This window comes from Saimiri boliviensis, chromosome 18 (genome assembly GCF_048565385.1).
Source record: "Saimiri boliviensis isolate mSaiBol1 chromosome 18, mSaiBol1.pri, whole genome shotgun sequence".
NCBI classification, from domain to species: Eukaryota; Metazoa; Chordata; class Mammalia; order Primates; family Cebidae; genus Saimiri; species Saimiri boliviensis.
Genome location: NC_133466.1, coordinates 8359949 through 8384727, shown reverse-complemented (window position 1 = coordinate 8384727; position 24779 = coordinate 8359949). Strand labels below are relative to the sequence as shown.

The 24779-nt window shown below is 38.5% G+C and overlaps 1 protein-coding gene across 3 annotated transcripts in view; it reads left to right on the top strand.

Moving 5' to 3' along the window:
* Positions 1 to 24779, top strand: part of DYRK1A (dual specificity tyrosine phosphorylation regulated kinase 1A) — a 92550-nt gene that overhangs the window by 30871 nt on the left and 36900 nt on the right. For all 3 annotated transcript variants that reach the window (XM_039480498.2, XM_039480500.2, XM_074389281.1), the window contains exon 2: positions 19280 to 19476. In XM_039480498.2, the coding sequence (XP_039336432.1) occupies positions 19280 to 19476 (197 nt within the window). The remainder of the gene's footprint in view (positions 1 to 19279; positions 19477 to 24779) is intronic.

The following is a 24779-nucleotide window of genomic DNA, read 5'->3' as shown; positions in this document are numbered from 1 at the left end:
CACTGCACCTGTCCTTTTTTTTTTTTTTTTTTTTTTTTTTAATAAGACAGGGTCTCACTCTGTTGCCCAGGCTATAGTGCAGTAGTGTGATCACAGCTCAGTGCAGCCTTGACTTCCTGGGCTCAAACGATTCTCTCATCTCGGCCTCCCAAATAGCTGGGACTATAGGTATGCACCACCATGCCCAGCTGATTTTTAAAGTTTTTGTAGAGATGGAATCTCCCTGTATTGCTCAGGCTGGTCTTTTAACTCCTGGGCTCAAGCCATCCTCCTGCTTCGGCCTTCCATGGTGCTGAGATTTTAAGTGTGAGCCACTGTACCTGGTCTCCATTATTTTGAGTAACAAAGTCCTGTTTGAGGTTGACACAACCTGTGTCAATAGTAGTTTTGGATGCTTACGGAATCACTTGATGGAATGAGTCTAAAAAGTGAAGCAATGAAACGGAACAGTTTTGAGGTTATGACCTCAAAAATTTCATTCTAAATCTTTCAGAGATCATTTTAAAAAGTATTGTTGTGAGTGAAAATCATTAACATACTCATTGGATTAATGGAAAACACCACCTTCCTAAGGTAAAAAAATTTTGTTTCATTGTTACTTGGGATAAAATATCCAGTTATAGTATTATACAGGGATTCAGTAAATTATGTATCTGAAACAGCTTAGAAGTTAAGATTATGTGCTGTGGAAAACCAGGTGACTTAAACAGAATTTAATGATGATAAAAATGCTGATATTAAAGATGGAAGTAGGCTTTTGACTGTATTGAGAGGGGCACCTTATACAGACAAGAAATTTTGATATATGAAACTGGTCTTATCTCTTTGCTTTTGGGACAGCTTTATATTCCTGAGTGTGGTGTGCTCAGCCAGGTGGGATAATGTGAAAGCTGGGAGTGACTGTAGAGATGGCTTTTCAGGGGTGGCCACCTTTTTTCCTGCCTCAGCATACTTGAGCAGGTTAGGTTATTTTCTGGCAAAAAACAGGCTCCCAGGACAATTCTTGGGAGATGGGGGAGGGAGAAAGTGATGTATTTTGAAGAGGCCCTAACTGCACAGTGATTCTACTCCTATGTGTGAGGGGCTAGGCTGTTTGGACAGATGACATGTTTTTTCCAGTGTCATGGAGTTAACCTTAGAGCTGGAACCAGAACCGTCCACTTGCTCCCTGTGCCAGTTTTCATTTTCTCAGCCACACCCTTTCCTTTTACTGTTTTTTTTTTTTTCTCTTTTTTCTTACTGTTTTCAATAGAATTTTAAATGTCATATGTGTAGTAAGATGAAAACTGCTGATATAAATCAAGAAGCAGTCTTTAAATTTTAAATGATGGTACATTTAGGGAGACATTATTAACTAATTTAGTTCCTTTTTCTGACTTTTTACATCACCTCCTTTTTCCACATCATCATGGCTTGGAACTGCTGAGTCATTCTTGAGTCCAGCAGTCTCTTATCTGTTGTCCATATTGAAACAGGTTTTTAAGTCCTGTGATTGTGCCCTCACAGTGTCTCTTCATGCATCGTCTCCTTCCTTTCCTTTTCTGACCTTTCCCTCCTGAAAGGTTCTTACCGTCCCATGCTTGGGCTGATACAGAAAGCAACTGATCTCTATTTGTGATTCTTCCCGGTTCCAGTCCACCTTACACGTTTGTTCTATCATTTAGCACTTGCCATTTGCCAGGTACCATTTTAAACAGTAACTCTTTTCTGTTCTTAAAACTTTGAGGTTTAAGTACTGTTATAAACCCATTCTACAGATGGAAAGGGAGGTATGGATTTAACTGATTTACCCAAAATGACACAGAAGCTAGTAGCTATCTAGTAAATGGCAAAATTGAGTCCATACTCCCTAGGGTATTGATTGCTATAGCTAAACATGAAACTGGAGTTGTGCCACTCCTTGCACACTTTATCTGGCACCCTCTTAGGCTGTTCTACAAAATCCAGTGTTTTGACTGGCCATTCTTTTGGCCCAGCCTGCCTTTCTAGCCTTAACTTACCACTCTGTCTATATTCTATATTCCAGCCAAATGTGAGGTGACATTTAAGCTGCTATTTGAAAGAAAAGTGGGAGTTAGGTAGAGCAGTGAGGGAATTGTGTTTGGGCCAGAGTGAAGAGTGTACCTGAGAGAGTGTGGAGGTGCCTTGGAGAGCTGGACCCTACAGAGGCCCCCCAAGAACAATGCAAGAGGAGGCTACAGGTGGAGGCGGGTGCCTGATTGTAGAATGCTTTCTAGTCGCCCTCCACAGGACATTTTCGGGAGCTATTCCAAGATTCATGGCTATCATGCTCTGAAATTTGGTGTGAAGTTCATTTTTAGGTGGACTCCTTATTTAATTCTGCTCTCTTTTGGCCCAGTCACCCCTTGGCCAGCTGTCACGGGCAGTGAGCAGGCTGTTTGGAAAGGACGTCCTCCAGCAGGTGGTGTTTCCTTACCCTGCCTCTCTCATTCCCCTCTGAGATCAGTTTATCTTCATTTGCTCGCAGATGTTCAACAATCTTGTCTTTTATGGGGAGTTTCTAATGTGTCTTGAGCACTTTCCCGCCCCTTTTGTCTTGGAGGCATGGTTCAGAGTAGAGAAGGGCACAGACCCACCTGCCTCTGGCTTTCCTACCTCAGCTACCGTGCTTAGGGCTGTGGTGGAGTGCTTGACACTCTTTCTGTATACAGTTTAATAAATGCTGGAATAATGCCACCTAATGCATAGAACTTTTGTGGGTTTAAGGGCGTACTGAAACAAGTTGACGTAGAATAAGAGTTCAGTGAATGTTGTCACTACTTTTTAATTGTGAAAAACTACTCACAAATTCTGTAGTAATGGGTCATTTAAACCTGCTTTATCCATACTGTCGTTATTGAGAATACTTTCTGGTTTGGAAAAATTTGCTTGTTTCAGAGGTAAAAAGAAAATCTCATTGCTATTTATTTATTTAATAGAGACAGCATCTCACTCTCTCGCCCAGACTGGAGTGCAGTGGCGTAATACTGGCTCAATCCAAACTGACTCCCAGGTTCAAGTGACTCCCCTGTCTCAGCCCCTGGAGTAGCCGGAACTGCAGGTGCATGCCACCACACCTGGCTAGTTTTTGTATTTTTAATAGAGGTGGGGTTTCACCATGTGGGCCAGGCTGTTCTCAAACTCCTGACCTTCAAGTGATTTACCCACCTTGGCTTCCCAAAGTTCTGGGATTACAGGCGGGAGCCACGGTGCCTGTTATTTACTTATTTACTTACTTTTTGCCTACTAGTAGGTTTAGAAGTTTCTCCGTATACTTGCTATTGTTTTTTTTGTTTTTGTTTTTGTTTTTAAACCTGGTTTGGGGATAATGGGAAGAGGAGATCTAAGCGTTTTTAATTGTATTGTTAGAGAGCTTTCTTTATATATTAAAGATACCATGCAACTCTTTGGACGTTAACGTTTTCCATACTATTTTGGTTTAATATGGAACTGAGATAAATATGTTGACTGCTTTTACAAAAGATATACGGAAGAGGGAAAAGTATGAGCTTTAAGAGTTTAATTTGCTACATAACTGCTTTTAACAAAGGGCTACTTTTTATATTTATTAAGTTTGTATAACCACTACTGAATGTTACTTGGCTCTATGTTTAACTTTTTTAATTTTAATTTTATTTTTTAAAGAGGGTGTTACTCTGTCAGCCAGGCTGGAGTGCAGTGGCACTATCTCAGCTTGCTGCAACCTCTGCTTCCCAGGTTCAAGCGATTCTTGAGTCTCATGCCTCAGTCTCCCTACTAGCTGAGAGCACAGGCCTGCACCACCACTATCGGCTAATTTTGTGTGTGTGTGATTTTAGTAGAGATGGGGTTTTGCCATATTGGCCAGGCTGGTCTTGAACTCCTGGCCTCAAGTTATCCACCTGCTTTGGCCTCCCAAAGTGCTGGGATTACAGGCATGACCCATGGTGCCCCGCCTTCTGTGTTTAACTTTTAAAGTGTCTTTGGTCAAATGAATATCTTGCCTTTTGGGTATTTTTAAATGGAAAATTTCTGTAAATATTCAGTGTTTTAATTAGAATCACAAAGCCAAATAATTGCCTCATTGGATAATTTTAAGTATTATGATGCAATTCAATATAGGTACCCAAGTACTTCACTAGACTTAAAAATATCTTGTATGTTTAACAGCTGTTTAGCCGGAACTAAAAAAGAGTGAGTCCTCTGTGTGTATGTTTCTCCGATATTCTGCCTGGGACGGGAGAAGGAAAAAGTTATTTTTTCCCCCTTGACTGCTGTTGCCTTGCCTGCTTTAGAAGACAGAGGTGGAGATCAGGGAAGGTAACTTTCTTTCCAAAGAAACCTTATGTGCCTGAAACTTAGTAACATCTTCAGACACTTCTTAAAATAGCCTAGTTATGGCATAGCTGAAGGTGGTGGTAGATAACCTGCCTGTGTTATGTTCCTGGCTGCCTCTGTGTGTTCTGACCCTACTCCTCTAGAGGGGTAAGCAGCTAAGCAGGCACCTTTCAACTTTTGAATGGCTTCATAGTTTCTCAGCATTTAGATGTGTTGTTTCATTCCCCCCTTTTTGTACTTAGGGGTGTCTTGGAAGGCAGTTGTAGTATGCCTGTAGGCCCGCTAGACAAAGTTATGGACAAAGGGGTGGTGGAGGAGGGCATCTTTGGGTAATTTACAGGTTTGTGTGTGTGTGTGTGTGTGTGTGTGTGTGTGTGTGTGTGTGTATGTACATATGTGTGTGTACATATACATGTTAGTATTAACATTGTAAAAATTTTTACATAAATACTATTTTATTATCTTTTTGATTTTGAAAAAAATGAACTAAGTTGAACTCTAAACCACCATTTATTAAAATATTCTTTTAAACTCCAAACAGAGGCTCCAGATTGCCTTTCAGGCACAACCTTTCCTGTTCTCTGGCAGCTCTGTGTGTAACATTTCAAACCCAAGGGAGAGGAGTACTTTGGGTTTACATGGTTGAGGGTGGTGATGAATCCTCCCATTTCCTGTGTGAGGAGGCCGGCCTATTTGTTGCCATGCCCCACTGATGCTGGGGCCAAGGCAAGCAAAAGGGGATGCTCAGGTCCTAGCCTAATTCCTGTCTCTGTAGAGCAAGCTGAACTTTCAAAAGTACTTCTTTTTTTTTTTTTTTTTTTTTTGAGACGGAGTTTCGCTCTCGTTGCCCAGGCTGGAGTGCAATGGCACGATCTCGGCTCACCGCAACCTCCGCCTCCTGGGTTCAGGCAATTCTCCTGCCTCAGCCTCCCGAGTAGCTGGGATTACAGGCACGCGCCACGATGCCCAGCTAATTTTTTGTAATTTTAGTAGAGACGACGGGGTTTCACCATGTTGACCAGGATGGTCTCGATCTCTTGACCTCGTGATCCACCCGCCTCAGCCTCCCAAAGTGCTGGGATTACAGGCTTGAGCCACCGCGCCCGGCTTGTACTTCTTTTTTTTTTACCTGTTTAGTAAATGAATATGCTAAATGTGCATGGTGCAGAAGAATCTGAGCTATAGAGAGTTAGGCTGAGGACCATGGGGCTTCATAAAGGGCATTTTGAGCAGCTGGAGACCTGTGGTTACCCTGTCCAGGCTCTTCCCCTGCTCTCCTTAACTGTCCCATAGATGCCTCTGATCTGGGAGGAAGTGAAAGAAATATCTCCTGACTGAAAGTGGGAAGTGGCAGTCACTGAGTGCGCTTGCTGTGTGTCATTACTGCCTGTCATGCTGGCAGTTAACGGTTTTGCGTGTAGAAGATGGTTTCTAATGCTCTCTGCTATTTGCTAAGCCATAAATAAGGATATACCGTCTGACAAGTACTGTAATAGTATGTAGGGCAGCTTTGAAATCAAGACTGTCTGGTAGCCTTAAGCTGTGGTCACTGTCATTTTCCTCCTCTTGAAAGACATTGGACTCTCAGGATCTGGCTTACCATCTTGTTTGATGGACAATTGTTTATTAGTTTGCTTGAAGGAATTAGTTCATCTGTTACAATCACTGTAGTGTCAGTTTGAATGACTGGAGCGATTTTTGTAAAACTTGTGAAATCTTTATGTATTTATGAAAGTTAAACTTACTGAAGGCCGAATGACTGCAGTGAAGGTATGAATCCTTTAATTAAATAAGTGATTAGCATTTATATAAGCAGTCTAATCGGGACCCCAAATACTTGCTCCTTTTCTTTAGGACTAACCTGGATGCCTGATGGAGTAATCGTCACTGTCCTATGTAGACCTTCTAGGTTTTTCAAAGTACTTTCAGTCTCACAGTGGTGGCAGATTTTGTTTGTTTATTTAATTATTTAGGGGGCATGTTCTCAGTTTAGCCTGATTAGTTAACTGCTGAATAAATAATACTATTCTAATACCCTGCTAGGAAGAAATTTATATAATTCAAATTCTGATTTATATGCAGCATTTTGTTTTTTTATTGAGACATGATACTGCCTGACAGGGCTGCTTCAGCAGCTGTCATCTGGTTTGTTTTTTCTTGTGTTGTTATCTAGATTCTGCAGGCGAAAAGCCATTCTTCTCAGTGCCTCTGCAGGGCTTTACAGTGAATCATCTAAAATTAAACTTCCATCAGAAATAAGTTTGCTTTTTGTTCCCCCGAAGGACTGGAGTGGGCTTGAGAATACCTGTATGCAAATTAAATATAGATATAGATATAGATATAGATAAATATTTGGGAGCATTAGGCCAAGTGCCAGTTAAGTCCGGAAGGATCATGCAACCATAGTTATGAAGATAAACTTTTTAAATTGCGTTTGCTCAAACTTAAACATTTTTGTGAGTATGTTGTACAAGTGACCGTTATTTTAGTTGCTATGTTTGACATGCTGCTTTCTTGAGCATGGATTTTTTTTTTTTTCCAGTAATAATGTTTCAAAAGATTTTTTTTTTGCAGTCATTTAAAATCAATTGTCAATCTTACCTAAAATTTGGCAGATCGTGTGTTTTATTTATTGCAACACGTTAAGAATTTTTCGTTTCCAGTTGACATTAAAAAATCTAATGGCAGATTGATTTGTCTGTGCTCTTTTTGTTTTACTTATTAAGTCAGGCAGCAGGTACTTAACAGAGCTTCTACTCTTTTAAGCCATGGGGAAGTGGTAGTCAACAAAAGGGGTGGGAGGAGACTTGTGGCCTTCACATTCTCAGAAATGTTACGCTAGGAGGGAGACTTTGGCTTCTAACCCACTATGAGCCACCAGCCTCTAGGCAAAGTTAGAGAACCACTGGTCTTCATTCTTTGTATTAAGTGGTTGGACTTGTCTAAAAAGGTTTAATTCCACCTCCAAACTTTCTCTTGAGACATTGTGTGTCTTTATTTACCTCTCTTTTGTTTCTAAACTTCACTACCCTCTTTGCTACATTTAATTAAGGGCTCAAAGACTGCTCAATATCTTGTTTTATAGTAAGTAGGAAAGAATTTTATTAAGATAGGTTTCATTACTGATTATTAATTTAAGATTTATGGACACTGTTCTCCACCTGGAAATTTCATGATTGCCAATAACTTAGTATTAGGTGGTATTATCTTCTTTATTTATTCTTACTATTTAAAATATTTTATAACTTTAGGATATTAGGGAAAATATAAATTTGCCCATATTACGTGTTATACTCTGTAGAATATGATAGTTTGTGGAATTCAGCAGCTATATTGGATTACTATTTTAATCTTTCCTGTGTTCCCAGATGGTATTACCAGAAATAAATTCTTGGCTTCCTATTTCAGCTGTAAGAATTTGGTTTAGCTTTTGTAAACGAGAGGGTTAAAGTTCCTTTTACCCTAGGGTTAAATAAGATTTTCTGTAATCTAGTTGTTGAAGATAGTACAGTACTTAATAAATAATATGTGCTTGTTAAATACAGAGTGAATGAAATACATCTGCATATTAATCGAGTTTCAAGATGATTTCATTTTAAGTTATACGTTAGGTTGGTGCAAAAGTTATACATAAGGTTGCCATAGAATGGCAAAACCACAACTACTTATGCACCAACTGAATACTTAACATTTACTTCTCCTGTCCTTTGTGCTGTGATTGTTGTTTTATTTATATGTAATTAACTCCACAATATGTTATTTTTGCTTTGAACAGTCAGTTGGCTTTCAAAAATATTAAGAAAAATGTCTTTTATATTTATGTACATACATATTTACCATTTCTGGTGCTCTTTATTCCATTGCATGAATCTCAGTTTCTATCTTGGAATCATTTTCTTTTTGTGAATGGCTGTGAACATTTTTTGAGGGCAGGTCTGTTGACAAATTCTTCAACTTTCGTTGGTCTGAAGGGTATTTCGCCTTCATTTTGAAGGATGTTCTCACTGGATATAGAATTGTAGGTTCAAGGTCTTTTTCTTTCATCATTTAAAGATGTTTTATTTTCTTCCGGCAGTGCAGATGGTTTCTGATGAGGAATCGATGGTTCCCCTGTATGTAAACAGGTTTTCTTCTGTCTTTGGTTGCTTTTACAATTTTTGTCTTTGTCATTGGTTTTCAGCAATTTGGTTGAGTTCTCTCAGTGTGATTTTTTGAGTGTCTTTTTCCATCTTTTGTTTGCTTGTTTTTGTTTCCAATTTGGTTAATTTATATTGCTTTGTTTTTCCATTCACTGATCTTTTCTTCTGCAGTGTCTAAACTGCTATTAGGTCCATTCAGTGAGTTTTTCATTTCAGTTATTTTGTTGCACATTTTTAGAATTTCCATTTAGTTCCTTTTTATAGATTCTGTGTCTCTCTTAAGGTTCACTATTCCCTTGTTTTGTACATGTTTTCTTTTATATTTTAAAACGTGTAATAGTGGTTTTGGTCTGCTAATTTCACTCTGTCATTTCTGAGTCTTAGATGGATTTTTCCTCTAGAATACAGGCATGTTTTCTTGCTCCTTGCTATGCCTAGTGAATTGGGCTGGCTATGAACATGAGGAATGCAGGCCTGTGAGTGTCTGCATTTTGTTGTTCTCTTAAAAGAATGTTGAATGTCATTCTGGCAGGCTGTTAATTCACTTGTAGACCATCTTGATCCTTTGAGGGTTGTTTCCGTCTCTGTTAGGACAGGGCCAGCCTTTACTGTAGGGCCAAATTAGCCCTAGCCCTAAATATGGATTTTCTGGGGTCTCGGTTGAATGTCTGTTGTGTCTCGTGGGACTTTTCCACTGTAGCTGGTTTGAACACTCGGTGTCTTCCTTCCAGTCTTGTGTGAATTCTAGTAGTAGTTCAGTTCACAGTTCCCTGAATCCTGTAGTAACATGTATTGACCACTAGAGGGTAATAAGAAATCGGTTCATTTGTTCTTACTGGATCACTGTTACTAGATAGCCCTTATCATTAGACTTTTTGCATAAAGTCTTTGGTTACTTTCACTTTAATATATATTCATTAAGCACCTTCTGTGGAGCTAGGCACTGCACTGTGTGCTTAGGGTATAAAAATGAGTAAGAGCCATTGACTGAGCAATAGCTCTGGTCTGTGCTGTAAGACTGTTCTCTGCTTCTGATTCAAGAGCCCCTCATTTAAAAAATACTGCTTTCATCCTTACCCCCCATGCAGGTCCTTCCCTCCCTCTCTCAATGATTTCTTCACAGTCTAAATATTCCTGGTGGATTCAGTTTGTTCTTTTATTGCACAAATGCTGAATGCAGGCCACGTGCCAGGCACTGTTCTTGGTGCTGATGATAAAAATGATGAACAAAACTTACTCATGGACTTTCACTTACTTGCCCTCTTAATCAGGTGCCTTTATTTCCAGCCATCATTAGAGGTGCTATTCCTTTAACATTTTATCTTCATTTTGGATGTATCTTGTTGCTGGGGACCTTGTGGCTTTTCATTTCTTAGTGGATTCCATCTCAGAACCATGACCTCCTAAGAGTTTCCACATTTAGATGCTATAGTTTTAATTAAATTATTTTCATTTATTTTTTGTTCTTTAATATTGTATCTTTGATTTAACTGTTTCTCTTTAAAATCTGCTATCAGTTGATAGTGCCACAGGAATGGTCCCCTGTCAGCACATTTATTATAAAGAAATTCCAGTTAGGTAATTAGTATACATTCAGACCTATGAGTAGAGCTACGTGTGGGTCTTAGAGATAATGGCTGTTGATACTACTTTTTACTGTTTTTTTTTTTAAACTTAGGGTCCTTTATCATGCTTTTTGTATTTGCGGTTTCCTCTGTGCTTACCGCTGTCGTTTTGAATCCTAAATCCTAGTCTTTGAGATCTATTGTTGATGAAATATTTCTCCGTAGAATTAATGTTGATCCCTACTGGTAATATGGTCTCTAGTTATTATAGTTCCTTGCTAGAACATAGTAACTTGACTGAAGTAAGAAAGTTGCTTCATTTTTCTTTTAGTAAAATACTTAACACCATGATTTTTAACCAAGTTTAGCAAAGTTACAGAAACATGCTCATGGTAAAAAGATCCATACACTTCAGAAGGATGTAAAGACAGAACTCCACATGCATATTTTTTCCAACATGCTTTTCATACTGTCTGACAGCAATTTAAAATATTTTGGAACTATACTCCAAATGATTTTATAGATAGCTTTGAATTAAATATTTTAAGTTCATCATTAAATTATAACATTATCTGATGTTAAAACATGTATTGCGAAACATTCTTTTTTTTTTTTTTTTTTTAATGGAGTCTTGCTCTGTCACCCAGGCTGTAGTGCAGTGGCACGATCTTGGCTCACGGCATCCTGTGCTGTGTGGCTTCAAGTGATTCCCCTGCCTCAGCCTCCTGAGTAGCTGGGATTACAGGCGTGTGCCACCACACCTGCCTAATTTTTTTTGTATTTTAGTAGAGACAGGGTTTCACCATGTTGGCCAGGATGCTCTTGATTTCCTGACCCTGTGATCCCCCTGCCTCAGCCTCCCAAAGTGCTGGGATTACAGGTGTTAGCCACTGTGACCAGGACTGTGATACATTCTTAAGCTATTTTTTTACTGAGTTGAATAAAGATTATGTAATGTGGTAGATAGCTGGTTGAACCATATGAAATTGCTGTTTTGTAGGCCAAAGGGGGTCAAAAATCTATCAGCAGTTTCATATGGTTCAGCATAATTTATATGATCATCCCTGTTACAGGATGAACTGAGTCCCTTTTTTCATTAACATTTGCATTAAAAGGGAAGATAGAAACTTTAGAAAGAGTAGAAACATGGTAATTTGCTTAATTATAAATCCAGGTTAACTAGAAATACACCTGTTAGTTTTGTCCCCTTGGAATCTTATCCTAGGAGAGGAATGAATGAATGGATAACTTAAATACTTTCTGGTTTTACAGGAGGAAATTAAACTTAGATTTATTCTCAATTTCATACACAGCATTTGCACTAAGAAAGGAGACAGTGAGCGTGTGGCAGGCACACCTCGTTTACATGCCGTGTTCACCAGCAGCCCCCAGTGCTGGTGGCTTCATCTTTCCTTTCACTGCATAACCGGTAACATCACAAACTAGTTATGACAGATGTTATAATAAATAGCTAAAAAGGTCAGAAGTGAAAAACATAAAGTTTTTTTCTTGTTAATTCACATTCAGATCACCCACAGCAAATTCCAAAAAGAACATGAGATTTTTTTGTCACCTGGCATATCATCCTTAATGCAAGGGAATGTGTATGTATTCTCTCTACAAAAAAAAAAAAAAAAAAAAAAATTTCAACTCTATAACTAGAAAAGTAAATCTTTTGGGGAAAAAAAGCCCTGTAGTAGATTGTGTAGACAGGCTATAGCTTACTTTTGGATTATCCACTACTTGTGTTAGTTGGAGAACAGCTGTCTTTTATTAAAGTGACCATTACTATTCAAAATAATATTGGCATCATCTTATGGCTTGTTAGAAATGTCGACTCTCGGCTGGGTGTGGTGACTCATGCTTGTAATCCTAGCACTTTGGGAGACCGAGGAGGGCAGATCACCTGAGGTCAGGAGTTCAAGACCAGCCTGGCCAACATGGTGAAACCTCGTCTCTACTAAAAATACAAAAATTAGCTGGGCATGGTGGCGGGTGCCTATAATCCCAGCTAGTTAGGAGGCTGAGGCAGGATAATTGCTTGAACCTGGGAGGCAAAGATTGCAGTAAGCCAGGATTGCACCACTGCCCTCCATCCTGGGTGACAGAGCGAGACTCTGTCTCAAAAAATAAATAAAAAAATAAATAAAAAAATAAATTAAAATAAAAGTTGACTCAAGCCCTACTGAATCAGAACTCTTCATTTTTAACAAGATTCAAAAACAATTTGCAAGCACATTAAAGTCTGAGAAGTGCTGTTACAGCTTATGAATGGCATTGTCACCTCCTCAAGACTCTGATATAGACCCTAAGTGTTTGTTGAATTTAATGCATGTAATTCACTGAATCTAAATTCAAAAAATGAAACAGGTATTTCCGGAGGTAGTGATAACAGTAACAATCAAGGAATTACCTGTTTCTTTCTAATTCTTTCATAGCTATCTGGATATCACAGAATTACCTATCTGTCCTTCCAGATGCATCCTTCAGTCTGATTCTGTCTATACTGGATGGTCATTTGGATGTCTTGTGAATGCAGTAGATAAACACACAAATATGTGTATGGATGAGAGAGCAACAGAATTCAAATACAAATCAACTATAATAGTTTTGGAAGAGAGTTTAGAAAGCAGATTTTGATTAGTCAATGATGTATAATCAATTGTAATATTATAACATATAAGGTAACTAAAAAAAATTTGGGGACATGATATAAAAAATTCCAGCAAAAGGTAAGAAAGGAATAGGAACATCAAACAGTTGGAACAAATAGGTTGTTAGTGTTCATTTATAAATACAGCTTAACCACATACTGTTTACAAGAGATAAACCTGAAATATAAGGAAACAGAAGAAGAAGAAGGTAAAAAGATGGACAAAAGACATACCGTGCAAAAATTGATGGAGAGAAAGCTTGGTGTGGTCAGGCTGATGTCAGATAAAGCAAAAAGCTTTACTGGAAATAAACAGGGCAGTTTATGCTGATAAAAGGTATTATTCATCAGAAAGGTATAACCCTAAATTTGTACTATGTAGCAACAGTTTAGGAGATTTTTAATACGTTATTTTCGGTAACTGACAGAACAAGATGAGACCAGAAATTCTAAAAAATACATATATACGATAGCATACTTAATAAAATTAATAAACCTTTGATGAGGCTGATCACGAAGAAAGAGAAGCTCTCATTAACCAATGTTGAGGTGAAAGGGGTATCACAAAAGCTTATGAGAGAAGATAGAAGAACTTGATGTGAGTGCATTTGAAATTTAGGTGAAGTTAGACATAGTATTAGTACAATTTAACAGACACAGCAGTAAATAGAAAATCTGAATAGTCCTATTAAAGAAACTTGATCCTTAATGGAAAGAGCTACCCACTAGTTTTGAACTCTTTGGGATTCACAAAAGAAAAAAGACTACCCACAAGCAAAACTCGTGCTCCAGAAGATTTCACCAGTGAATCTACCATACGCATACATAAAATCGTTATCAAATTGCATTCTAGAAATGGAAACGTTTTTTGTTTGTTTTTACAGGGTCTTGCCCTGGGCTGGAGTGCAGCGGTGCAGTCATGGCTTACTGCACCCTCCACCTCCTGGGCTTAAGTAATCCTCCCACCTCAGCCTCTTGAGTAACAGGGACCATAGGCATGTGCCACCACACCCTGCTAGTATTTTAATTTTTTTGTAGAGATGGGTCTCACTATGTTGTCTAGGCTGGTCTTGAATTCCTGGGCTCAAGTGATTTTCCTACCTTGGCCTCCCAGAGTGCTGGGATTACAAGTGGGAACCACCACACTTGACCCAGGAAAATTCATTTAACTTTTGAAAATCAGTTGATGTCATTCACCACATTAACAGAGTAAATCAGAAAAGTCATCTCGTTTAAATAGATACAGAAAAAGCATTTAATAAAAGTCAGCATCTATTCATGAGGAAAAGGTCTTAGAAAACTACCAGTAGAAGGAAACTTTGTTAATCTGGTAATGGTTATCTGTTAACAACTGCAGCAACCATAATCCTGGAGAAATGTTGAAAACTTTCTTTCCAAGAAAGCTGTATTTCCAAGATTGAGAACATAAGACAGTAGTGTCTGTTATCTCCTTTTTAAAATCATCACTGTACTAAAGGTCCCAGTAAGTAGAATAAGGCAAGGGAAAGAATAAGGATTGGGAAGGAAAAATGAAATTGTTCAGATGCTCAGCAGCCACATGTGGCTATTTGCTACATTACTGATGCAGGTAAATCCATTATTGCAGAAAATTGTATTGGGCACCACTATGCTATAGAGACCAATGCAATTTCAGCATCCCAACATGGGTTTGTTTTGGTGGATTTGATGGGCTGAATCTGAAACTTACATGGAATAGCCAAACATACTTACTTTATTTCTTTATTTTTTTTAGGAGGTGAGGTCTCTGTCACCCAGGTTGGAATATTTACGGTGGCACAGTCATAGCTCACTGCAGCCCTGAACTCTTGGGCTCAGGTGATACTCCCACCCCAGCCACCTGAGTAACTGGAATTAGAGGTGTGGGTTTCCATGCCTGGCTTATTTATTTTTTTCTTCTAGAGATGGGGGTGGGGGGTGTTGTGTTGCCCAGGCTGGTCTCAGACCCCTGGGCTCAAGTGATTTCCCACCTCAGCCTCCCAAAGTTCTGGGATCACAGGCCTGAGCCACTGTGCCTTGCCTGCCAAAATGTTCTTGAAGAAGAACAGAATTTCCTATTGGATATTAAAAATTTTAAAGCTGTTGTAATTTAGGTCATGTCTAGTTCTCGAACAGAGATCTAGGTAGGGAAGTTTTTATCCAGTAGAACAGAATAGGGAGTCCAAAACTAGTTCCAAGCATAAAGGGGAAAGTGATTTATGATAAAGGTGGGGTTACAGAGAGTGAATTAGTTCAGGATCAATTGAGTGTTCATTTGGGGGGAAAATGAAATTTGATCCTATTTTATACACAGAAATCAAATGCAAATGGATTGTGTACTTAGATGTGTAAGATTAAGCTCAGTGTTTAGAAGGTAATAGATTTTTTTCATGACTTTGATATAAGGAAAAGTTTCTTAGACTTCAAAAATACAGTGCTAATTATAAAGCAAAAGTTGATAAAATTAAGGCCTTGTATTCATCAAATTATACCATTAAGAGAGTGGCAAGGGAGGCTGCCTATAATCAATAAGGGGCTTGCTCATATTAAGAATATATTTTTTAAAATCCTAGAAATATGTAAGAAATGGGCTTGCAATTGAGTAGAAAAAATAGAAAAGCAACCTGAATGCACGTTTCACAAAGTGATGTATAAATTAAATCCACACTAGAGTACCACAGCACAAATACACTTGGCCTAATGGCTGAAATTATACTGATGATTCCATGCCGAAATAAGAAGTAGAGCATGGGAATTTTCATAAACTGCTAGTGGGAAAATTGATTGATCGGAACAAAAAAAAATCTGGAAGAAACAACAGGCCAGCATCTCTGTATATACCAAATGATGTGTAACAACAATTTTACAAGTGGCAGTGTTCATAATAGCCCCAAACTGGTAATAATCCAGGTGTCAGTCACTAGTGGAATGCGTAAATAAATTATCCCATATAATAAATACCCATATATTGGGATATTGTAAAGCAGTGGTAATGGACAAATACAGTTTATAGGCACAAGATGAAGTAAACAATCCTGTATTACTTTAGTCTGTTCTCTCCCTGCTATGAAGAAATACCTAAGACTGGGTAATTTATAAATTATAAATAAAGGTAGTGTCCATATAAAGAAAAGAGTTTTAGCTGGCTTATGGTTCTCCAGGCTGTACGGGAAGCATGAAATCCTCTGGGGAGGCCTCAGGAAAACTTTAGATCACGACAGAAGGTATTGGAGAAGCAGGCATGTCTTACCTGGCCTGCAAAGTGAGGCAAAGGGGTGAGGTGCGGCACAGTTTTAAACAGCCATTTCTCCTGAGAACTCTTATCATGAGAATGGCACTAAGCAGGATGGTACTAAACCATTAGAAACCACGCTCATAATCCGATCACCTCCCACCAGGCCCCTCCTCCAATTAGATACAAGATTTGGGCAGGGACACAGACCCAAACTGTATCACCTGCTTATATAAAATAAAAACAAATCTGGGTTTCGAGGTCAGGTTAATGGTAACTTTAAGGAAGAGGAAGGAGCTGTTGGTTAGGGTCATAGAGTGGTGTGATGGCTTTGTGACATAGATTCATTTTATGATAGTCGTTAAAGCTTTATGCTAATGGTTTTTGTAGTCTTTTCTACAATATTGCACTATAGAAGTTTAAACATAGTACATAACAGTGACATGGATAATAAAAACAGAAACATTTTTATAAAAGGTGCTTGCTGTGTGTCACAGGTTTCAGTCTGTGTGCCTATTGGTGGTGTTTCATTTAAACTTCATAACAAGGACTAGGGTTGGTATAGTAATACCCCTACTTCATAGATAGGGAAGCCAAGGCTTTGAATAGTTAAGAAATTTGCTAGTCACAACCTTAGTCTTTTACTGTTTATAAGAACTTTTTATATATTAAGGCCCTCAATTTTTTTTTTTTTTAATATTCCTTCCGACATTTTTTTTTGTTTGTTTTAAAAAGATGGGGTTTTGCTGTGTCTCCCAGGATGGAGTACAGTGGTATAATCGCAGCTCACTGCAACCTCTGTCTCCTTGGTTCAAGTGATTCTCCTGCCTCAGCCTCCTGAGTAGCTGGAATTACAAGCGCCTGCCACCACACCCAGCTAATTTTTGTATTTTTTTTTTTTTTTTTTTTTTTTTAGTAGAGACTTGGTTTTGCCATGTTGGTCAGGCTGGTCTCAAACTTCTGACCTCAAGTGGTAAACCTGCCTCGGCCTCCCAAAGTGCTGTGAGCCACCATGCTGGGCCTTTTTCTTTTTAATGTACAGATTTAAAAGCCCTGATTCCCCTCATTATTTGAATTTAGCTTTTTAATTTTTTGCTTTTACCAACAATACAAGAATAAACATGTTTGGCATCTTTGTGTACATTATTGATTATTGCTGTAATAAATTTCTAGAAGTTCTTTTAAAAAGTGAACAAGGTGGTTTTACATAATTGAATGAATGTATTTTTGACTATGAATGATAAAATTTTTAGAAAAGCCATCTTTTACCACAGTTACAATATCCTTTTACTTATTTAATAAATATTAATCATGTAGATTGGGTCAATTAAGGTTGGGTCACTTAAGGACCTTGTTGTAACGTAGAAAGAGAGAGAAGAGAAAGTAAAGTATAAAAGCAATGCTGGGGCAGTTGACATTCCAGCTTCAGCTGGGGTAGAGGACTTGAGATTTTTATTTTGGAAAGGTCCCTTTAGCTGTTTTATTGAGTAGATACAGAATTGCAGATAGAATAAAGACAGAAAGAGCTATTAGGAATCAGTTTTGGTAATCTGAAGTGAGATATGTGGTGATGCAGATGAAAAGGTTGTATTTGAGTGTTCTATTAGGAGTTAGAATGAGCATGACTGGACAGCTGTGGGGGGCGGACTCTTAACATGAGCTCCAGGGTGTTGATTCTGGTTGACTGGGTAGAAAATGGTGTCATTCCCTGTGGAGGAAAGTAGGGTGCAACTTATGTTCGGGGAGCTTTGTTCTCTTCGTTTTACAGAGTCTGTGCCATATTCAGGTAGAGGCGGTATGCACCACAAGATGGGCACTGGCCCCATCAACCTTTACTGCACATTGACTGTATATTCCTCTACAGTAGTTGCAGATAACATTGGGTCATTTATTTTTTTTTTATTTTATTTTATTTTTCTTTGAGACGGAGTTTCGCTCTTGTTGCCCAGGCTGGAGTGCAATGGCGCGATCTCGGCTCACCGCAACCTCCGCCTCCTGGGTTCAGGCAATTCTCCTGCCTAAGCCTCCTGAGTAGCTGGGATTACAGGCACGTGCCACCATGCCCAGCTAATTTTTTGTATTTTTAGTAGAGACGGGGTTTCACCATGTTGACCAGAATGGTCTCGATCTCTCGACCTCGTGATCCACCCGCCTCGGCCTCCCAAAGTGCTGGGATTACAGGCGTGAGCCACCGCGCCCGGCTACATTGGGTCATTTATTAATTGCCAGAGCTGTTCTGAGTATGTTGCATGTATTAAAGCATTTAACCTTCATAACAACCTTTTCAGGTAAACATTATTATCATTATCAAGATCTTAGGTATGCAAAGCCGTACAGCTGGGCAGCAGTAGAGCTGAGATATCCAACCCCAGCAGCCTAGCTGAGAGTCTGTGCTCTTCACTGTTCACCGCCACCATAATATGTGTCTTGAAAATGTTAGAAGTCAGAAGTATTTTTGTACAGAGCTGTATGGTCTGTTGTATTGTGACTGTTAGCTGGTTCATTCAGGAGGACAGGCACAAGTCTGAGTCTAGTCATTCTTGTTGACCTGGGTTTTAGGCTTTAGTCTGTGATTACAAATTTGGCCGAATTTAAGGAGAATGTTTTTAAAAATCTTTTCCTTAAAGAATTACAACTTATTAGATACCAAAACTTATGTGGACCAAATTGTTAATTTTTTATTTCTGCCATTGATATGATGATGATTCATTCTACCTGTGGGATAATTATTGGCTGTTCTTTCTTTGTGGTGAGCTTTCGAGGTCTAGATTGTCTTAGGACTGTTCGAAAGGTGAAGAAGAGTCCAGCAACCTCGAGTTGAGAAGTTTAGTTCTGTGTTGTATGTTTGTTTGCCTATTTTTATACTCAGCCTTTGATTACCTGTGTCTGTGGAGAACACCATGAGATTTCACCTGGTTTGGAGGATGCTGGCGATGTTGTTTGACGTAAACCTGGCAGCAGGTGCAAAACACCCATCTCAGTAGTGCTCCTTTGAATTGGTTTGTGAGGAGCTGGTCCATTGGAGCAGTCCCTCAATAATTCAGAGAGTACTTATATTATAACTTATATTATGGTTCTTAATTGATGAAAATCTCATAGGTGAAAATAAATCTTAAAGGTTGTTGCTGTTGTCTTTTACAAAAAGATTTTCTGAAGATTTTCTCAATATAGGTTTATATTCATTTTAATCACTGTGGATCTTTTATGCCATTTAAAATACAACTGTTGTGTTGAGTAACATGTATCTGTTTGTAGTTAGAAAGGTTTTAAATAGTGAATATCCTGAAATTCTTACTTAAAGAGCCATTAGATATGCTAAATGATACAAATACCAAGATATCAATACTTGCTTTAAACCTCACTTACCTTCTTGTAGGAGGAGAGACTTCAGCATGCAAACCTTCATCTGTTCGGCTTGCACCGTCATTTTCATTCCATGCTGCTGGCCTTCAGATGGCTGGACAGATGCCCCATTCACATCAGTACAGTGACCGTCGCCAGCCAAACATAAGTGACCAACAGGTTTCTGCCTTATCGTATTCTGACCAGATTCAGCAACCTCTAACCAACCAGGTAAGTTAATGGAGTATCAGAAATGACTCTTGGAATGGCAGTTTATTCCTTAAAAATGTTGAAATACTAAGTAGACAAAGTGCTTTAGTGGTTTTCAGTTTTATATGCCACGTGGGATTACGGGTTGAGAAAACAGGATGTTAAGTTTGCATTAAATTTTTTTTTTTTAAATTTTTACTTGTATTTCACTTAAATTCATAAAATAAGCACAGTCTTTCATTCTGTAATAGAGAGGGGGAAAGTTATTTCTGAGGAATATTAAAAGAACTTGAAGAAAAAGCTTATTTTTATGGAAAGGTGGCTAAGTTAAAAAACAAAAGTTAAGAAAAGCAGGTCAGATTCCATTACAACAAACTTACAGAACCAACTTTGTGCTATTTTAAACTACCTTTCTACATATTTGTAACAATAAATACAAAACTCCTTAAAATTCAAGAGATTTGCAAATTAACCATGCTGTTCTAATATTCAAACAGACCATTCACCATTTTTGTATGAAGCAAATAGAATAAATGTTGAACTCTTTTGGTACAAACACACATACATATTTATATATGTATGTATTTTTAATATATTTCTGAATTAACTGCACCGTCTACACATTGATTTTTGGTTTGGGGAGACCTCGTACTAGCTGTAGTTGTGAGATAAAGTGTCTTGCCCCACTGATATTTGATGTGTGATGAGCACTGAAAATGGCTGCTTTTCCATGGACTTAGAAATTTGGTTTGCCATTCTTCCGTTTAGGTCTTTTATTATATCGTGAGGTTAAAAGAGTTGGGAAATTTAAAAGTATTTCTTTTCCTGGATTATTTGAAGGAATTGTGTTTTCTCTAATTCAGTTATATACATGGTTTGAATGAACACGTAGCAGCAGCCACATAGCATCATAATTAAAGGGTGTCTTATTTGTATTATAAAATTTTGATAGGTTGGCATAATGTTTATAAAATATATAACGTGTTAATAATGTTCACAGTTAAATAGTTGGTAACACTAAGATGAATTTTGGCAGGACCTACGATTTTCTTTTATGCAGTGAATTGATTGAGTTTAGTTGTGTGTTTGAGAATTGAGACAGTTGTTCAGAATGTCCAAGTTTGGAAAGTGTTTGTGTACCAGAAGAAAACTCTCTGGAAATCTAATGTGTAGTAATAACACAATGATCCGTTTGCACTTTGAGGAAACCAAGTCAATTCAGATGAATTTTCTCACTAGTCAAAAGCAGCCTGTTGGGCAGAGTGCTGTTTCTAATGTGTTTCACAGCTGAAAGGACTGCGCTCCCATTTGTGACTTTTCCATGTGTGTGAGCAGGAGGCTGTGGGTCCAGCCCAGGCTTCCTTCTCCTAGATACAGTGCTCTTTCAAGTCTAACCTCTGACGTCTGCTGAGGGCTAGGAAAACTTCCAGTCCTTTAAAGTCATTTTTATGGTTATATTATTTCAGTAAATAGTTTAATTAGCAAAGTACCTATTTTTATATGCAACTAATGTGTATTTGGATCATATAAAATAAGAGATATTTAACTTACTATTTCTGGGAAAAGCTATGAAATGCTTTTAAAGATTTATGTGATGTAAAAAGACTATCTTTAAAGTAATAATACTCAGGCAGATATTTCTGCCAAAATCCAAACATTTCTGGGCCTAATAAGGGAGTCATATTAGAGGATGCCTTTCCTATACCTAAAGTGTGAGCTGTGTGTGAAGTGGCGTGGCCAAGTCATAGGGCCTGGCTTCAAGTTCTCAGTTGGCTCATGATCTGGTTGTAGGACTTGAGTCAGGTCATTTGGACCCTTCGTATCTGTTTCTTGGGTGTAAAATTGAGACCTCTTACTAGACAGACCCCCACATGAAGTAACTTCTAGCTATAAACTTCTGTAATTTCATTATGTAATTTCCATTGTTTCTTGTTAATCATTCTATCAGATGTCTTTTAAAAGAAATAGAGCAAAAGTAAATGTAGAAGAGAATGACTGATGTTTGGAATGCTGAGTCTTTGGGCTATTCTAGTTTTCACAGTAACTTTCATAGTTCTTAAATTCTGCTGATACCCTGGATAGGTGTTATAGATGCTATTCAGCTTTATTAATGCTCTCAAAATAAGAAGAAAGGCAGAATACAGTATTTCTGATTCTTCATTATATATGAAAACATCAAGTAAATATAAATAAAAGGAAATCGTTATTATAATGGAAAACAGTTTATGAAAGGAATCTTAGAGCTTATATTAAAGACTTTTTTCAGGAAGATTAATTATTGTTTTAGCTCTATAATTGATCAAAACAGGAGGTTTGTAATCTGTGTGAAGTAAAAGGAACAAGAGATGTGAGCATTGAGGTGTGCTCTTTCTGGCTCCCCGTGTCAGATAGCTGAGGCAGCAGGAGGAGGTCACATCAACTTGCCTTTCATTAGGTTACTCCCCTTGCAAAAGGGGCCATTCCTGCAGCTTGGTGAACTCCTGGGTCCTCTCAACACCATGGACTTACTTTTTGCTGTAGAAGGTAGAAGAGAGCTTGGTCTGTTACTCTACATTCTTTTGACATCGTGACTAGCAGAAGCAGGAAGTAGAGAAAATGTCAGATGCTTACGGCTGGCCTTGAGTCTTATTATAGATGTGTAAGTAGGTATTTGGAAAAGCTGTTTTCTGTTTCTGGATATGTACTAATGGCATCACAATGTTGCAAAACAAAAATTTGGTTAATGTGAAATCACAATGAAAGCATAGGGAGTCTTACTTGCTTTGTAGACATTTATTTGTTCTTTCCATGTATTTTTAGTATCTCTATGCAGGGTGTTGTTTGAAGCACTGAGATACAAACAACTTGGCCTTGTAGGCAGAGTTTGACCAGTTGTGGACAAGATTAGCCATATTTTGTGAAGTGATAAGCACACAGCACATATTCATATTAAATGCAGAAATTTGATCATGTAACTCATGTTTATATCCTATTTTGTATATGTACCATATATTTAAAAAAAAAGGCCGGGCGCGGTGGCTCAGCCTGTAATCCCAGCACTTTGGGAGGCCGAGGCGGGTGGATCACGAGGTCAAGAGATCGAGACCATCCCGGTCAACACGGTGAAACCCCGTCTCTACTAAAAATGCAAAAAATTAGCTGGGCATGGTGGCGTGTGCCTGTAATCCCAGCTACTCAGGAGGCTGAGGCAGGAGAATTGCCTGAACCCAGGAGGCGGAGGTTGCGGTGAGCCGAAATCGCGCCATTGCACTCCAGCCTGGGGTAACAAGAGCGAAACTCCGTCTCAAAAAAAAAAAAAAAAAAAAAAAAAAAAAAAAAAAAAAAATTTTTTGACTGTGTGTGATTTTGGTGTTTTTGAGTGAGCATCATTACTCCTCGAGGTAGTCCCCGATTCTTTTTTCAGAAGTTTGAAATACCAGTGGAATTGTAAATGAGCAAGTTAAAAACTTAAAAGACATTCACAGTCTTTTTTTATATAACTAATTTTAATAAATGCATGTGCCTTTATTAGGCATGCCTCAATTACTTTGCCCAAAAAATAGCCTGAGGGGGTGGACTAGAGGTGTAACATTGATAGGGAGCTCCTGGCAAGAGTGTCCTTGTTAAGAGTCTAAGCTAGGCATGGACATCTTCAGCTATAGTATTATCTTAGCTGCTCTTAAACTGGTTCTGGGACCTTGGTCAAGTTCTTGAACATTGGAGACTCTGGTTTCTCATGTGTAAAATGGTCACAGGAAAAGTATTTAACTCTCTTGAGATTGTTGAGGGGACTACATGGGAGACTTGTAAAAATACACATGCTAAAAACATCTTGTTTAGTAAATACCTGCTACTGTTAGTTACTAAGTTACATGGTTGACTCTATCAATGGCTTACATACTTCCTATCAACTTTTATTATCGTGGTAATGAAGCACTGCACTGATTCAGATTTTGTGAAACATCACATTGAGGCTGTACTCCACCAGCCCAAGAGAGAGGGCTTGCTGAATAAACTACCTGCATGAAAACAATGCTGGGAACTTTAAAAAAGAAAACACATTTAAGGGAAACCTCTTTCATTACCTTAAATGCTGATAGAATTCATTCACAAAAAAATTGACTTGTTTATTACACGTATTATTTATGCATTAAGTTCTTAAGGAATAGTATAAAAATACTGTGAACTTAGCATTACCTACTGTTTATATTTAGAAAAGTAAGGCTATATTTGACAAATTGAATAATTCATATCTTCTTAATTCTGATGATTTTTGTCAGACAAATAGTTATGATCACCTAGAGTTTTTTTTCCCCCTTAAACCTTATTTGGAATTTTAAGAAGCAGAGGACCACTAGAAGAGATACTGTTATTTCAGTAAGTCAGTGAATTTGCCCTCTGGGTAACAACTTTTTAGAGTTTGAGTGTACATGCAGAAGAAACCAGTGGTAATGTTGGTTCACGATAAAGTGGACGTAGGTGAATGCTATTAGCAATTCTGTCTTTTTGGACCACACGGATGGTGATTTTTCCTATTCTGTGTACTGGTACAACCCTCCCCTCTTCTCTTTTTTAGTGTGGGTTAGGTTAACAATTAGACCATGACTCCACTCCACACATTTCTGCAAGGTCTTAGTATGATGTGTTTACTGTCACTCTGCCCCTCAAATTGACCTCAGTGTCCTTGGAGAGGGCCTGTGTCAGGGTCTTCAGGCTCATTTCCCAGCACGAATGTCCGGAAGAGTTGGGCAGGAGCACAAGGATGGGCCAGGGGGAATGGTTGTGACCACGTTGATGGAATTAATTGCTTTTGAGGATCTGTTGATTGCAAGAAGCCTTACCCTTTGACTGAGGCAGGACACTTGGTGGAGGAGTGGCACTTGGACAGCAATCCAGGATCATTGACACTAGCTGCAGCACTCCTGGATGTGTATATAGAGCAGGTGCATGCCCCTACCCTGTCCTCTTTCTTAATAGCTGTGGAAATGGTCTAGCAAGACGCTCACGGTGGAACCGCTCATTGTCTGTTGGATGGTGTCGAGAGCCATGAGTTGGGATCAGGGAAGGGGGGGACTATGAGGACAAGCCTTGGTTAGGGGACAGATAGTTGTCCGAGGGCAGGCAGAGCCTGGTGTTGTGAGGAGCTGAATTTCTTCTCATTAGGAGCAGTTGGAAGGAATGGGGCTCTGCTGCCAGCCTCCTTTTTTGGTGCCAGTTGGGTCTTGAAATCCTGTCTTAAGGAAGCTGAAAGTTGCCTCTGAGGGGTGGGTTTATCTTTGTCTGCTAGTTGTGAACCAGGTCAGGTTTTAGGAATAATTCAGAAAGAAATTTTCTTTGGGTTAATT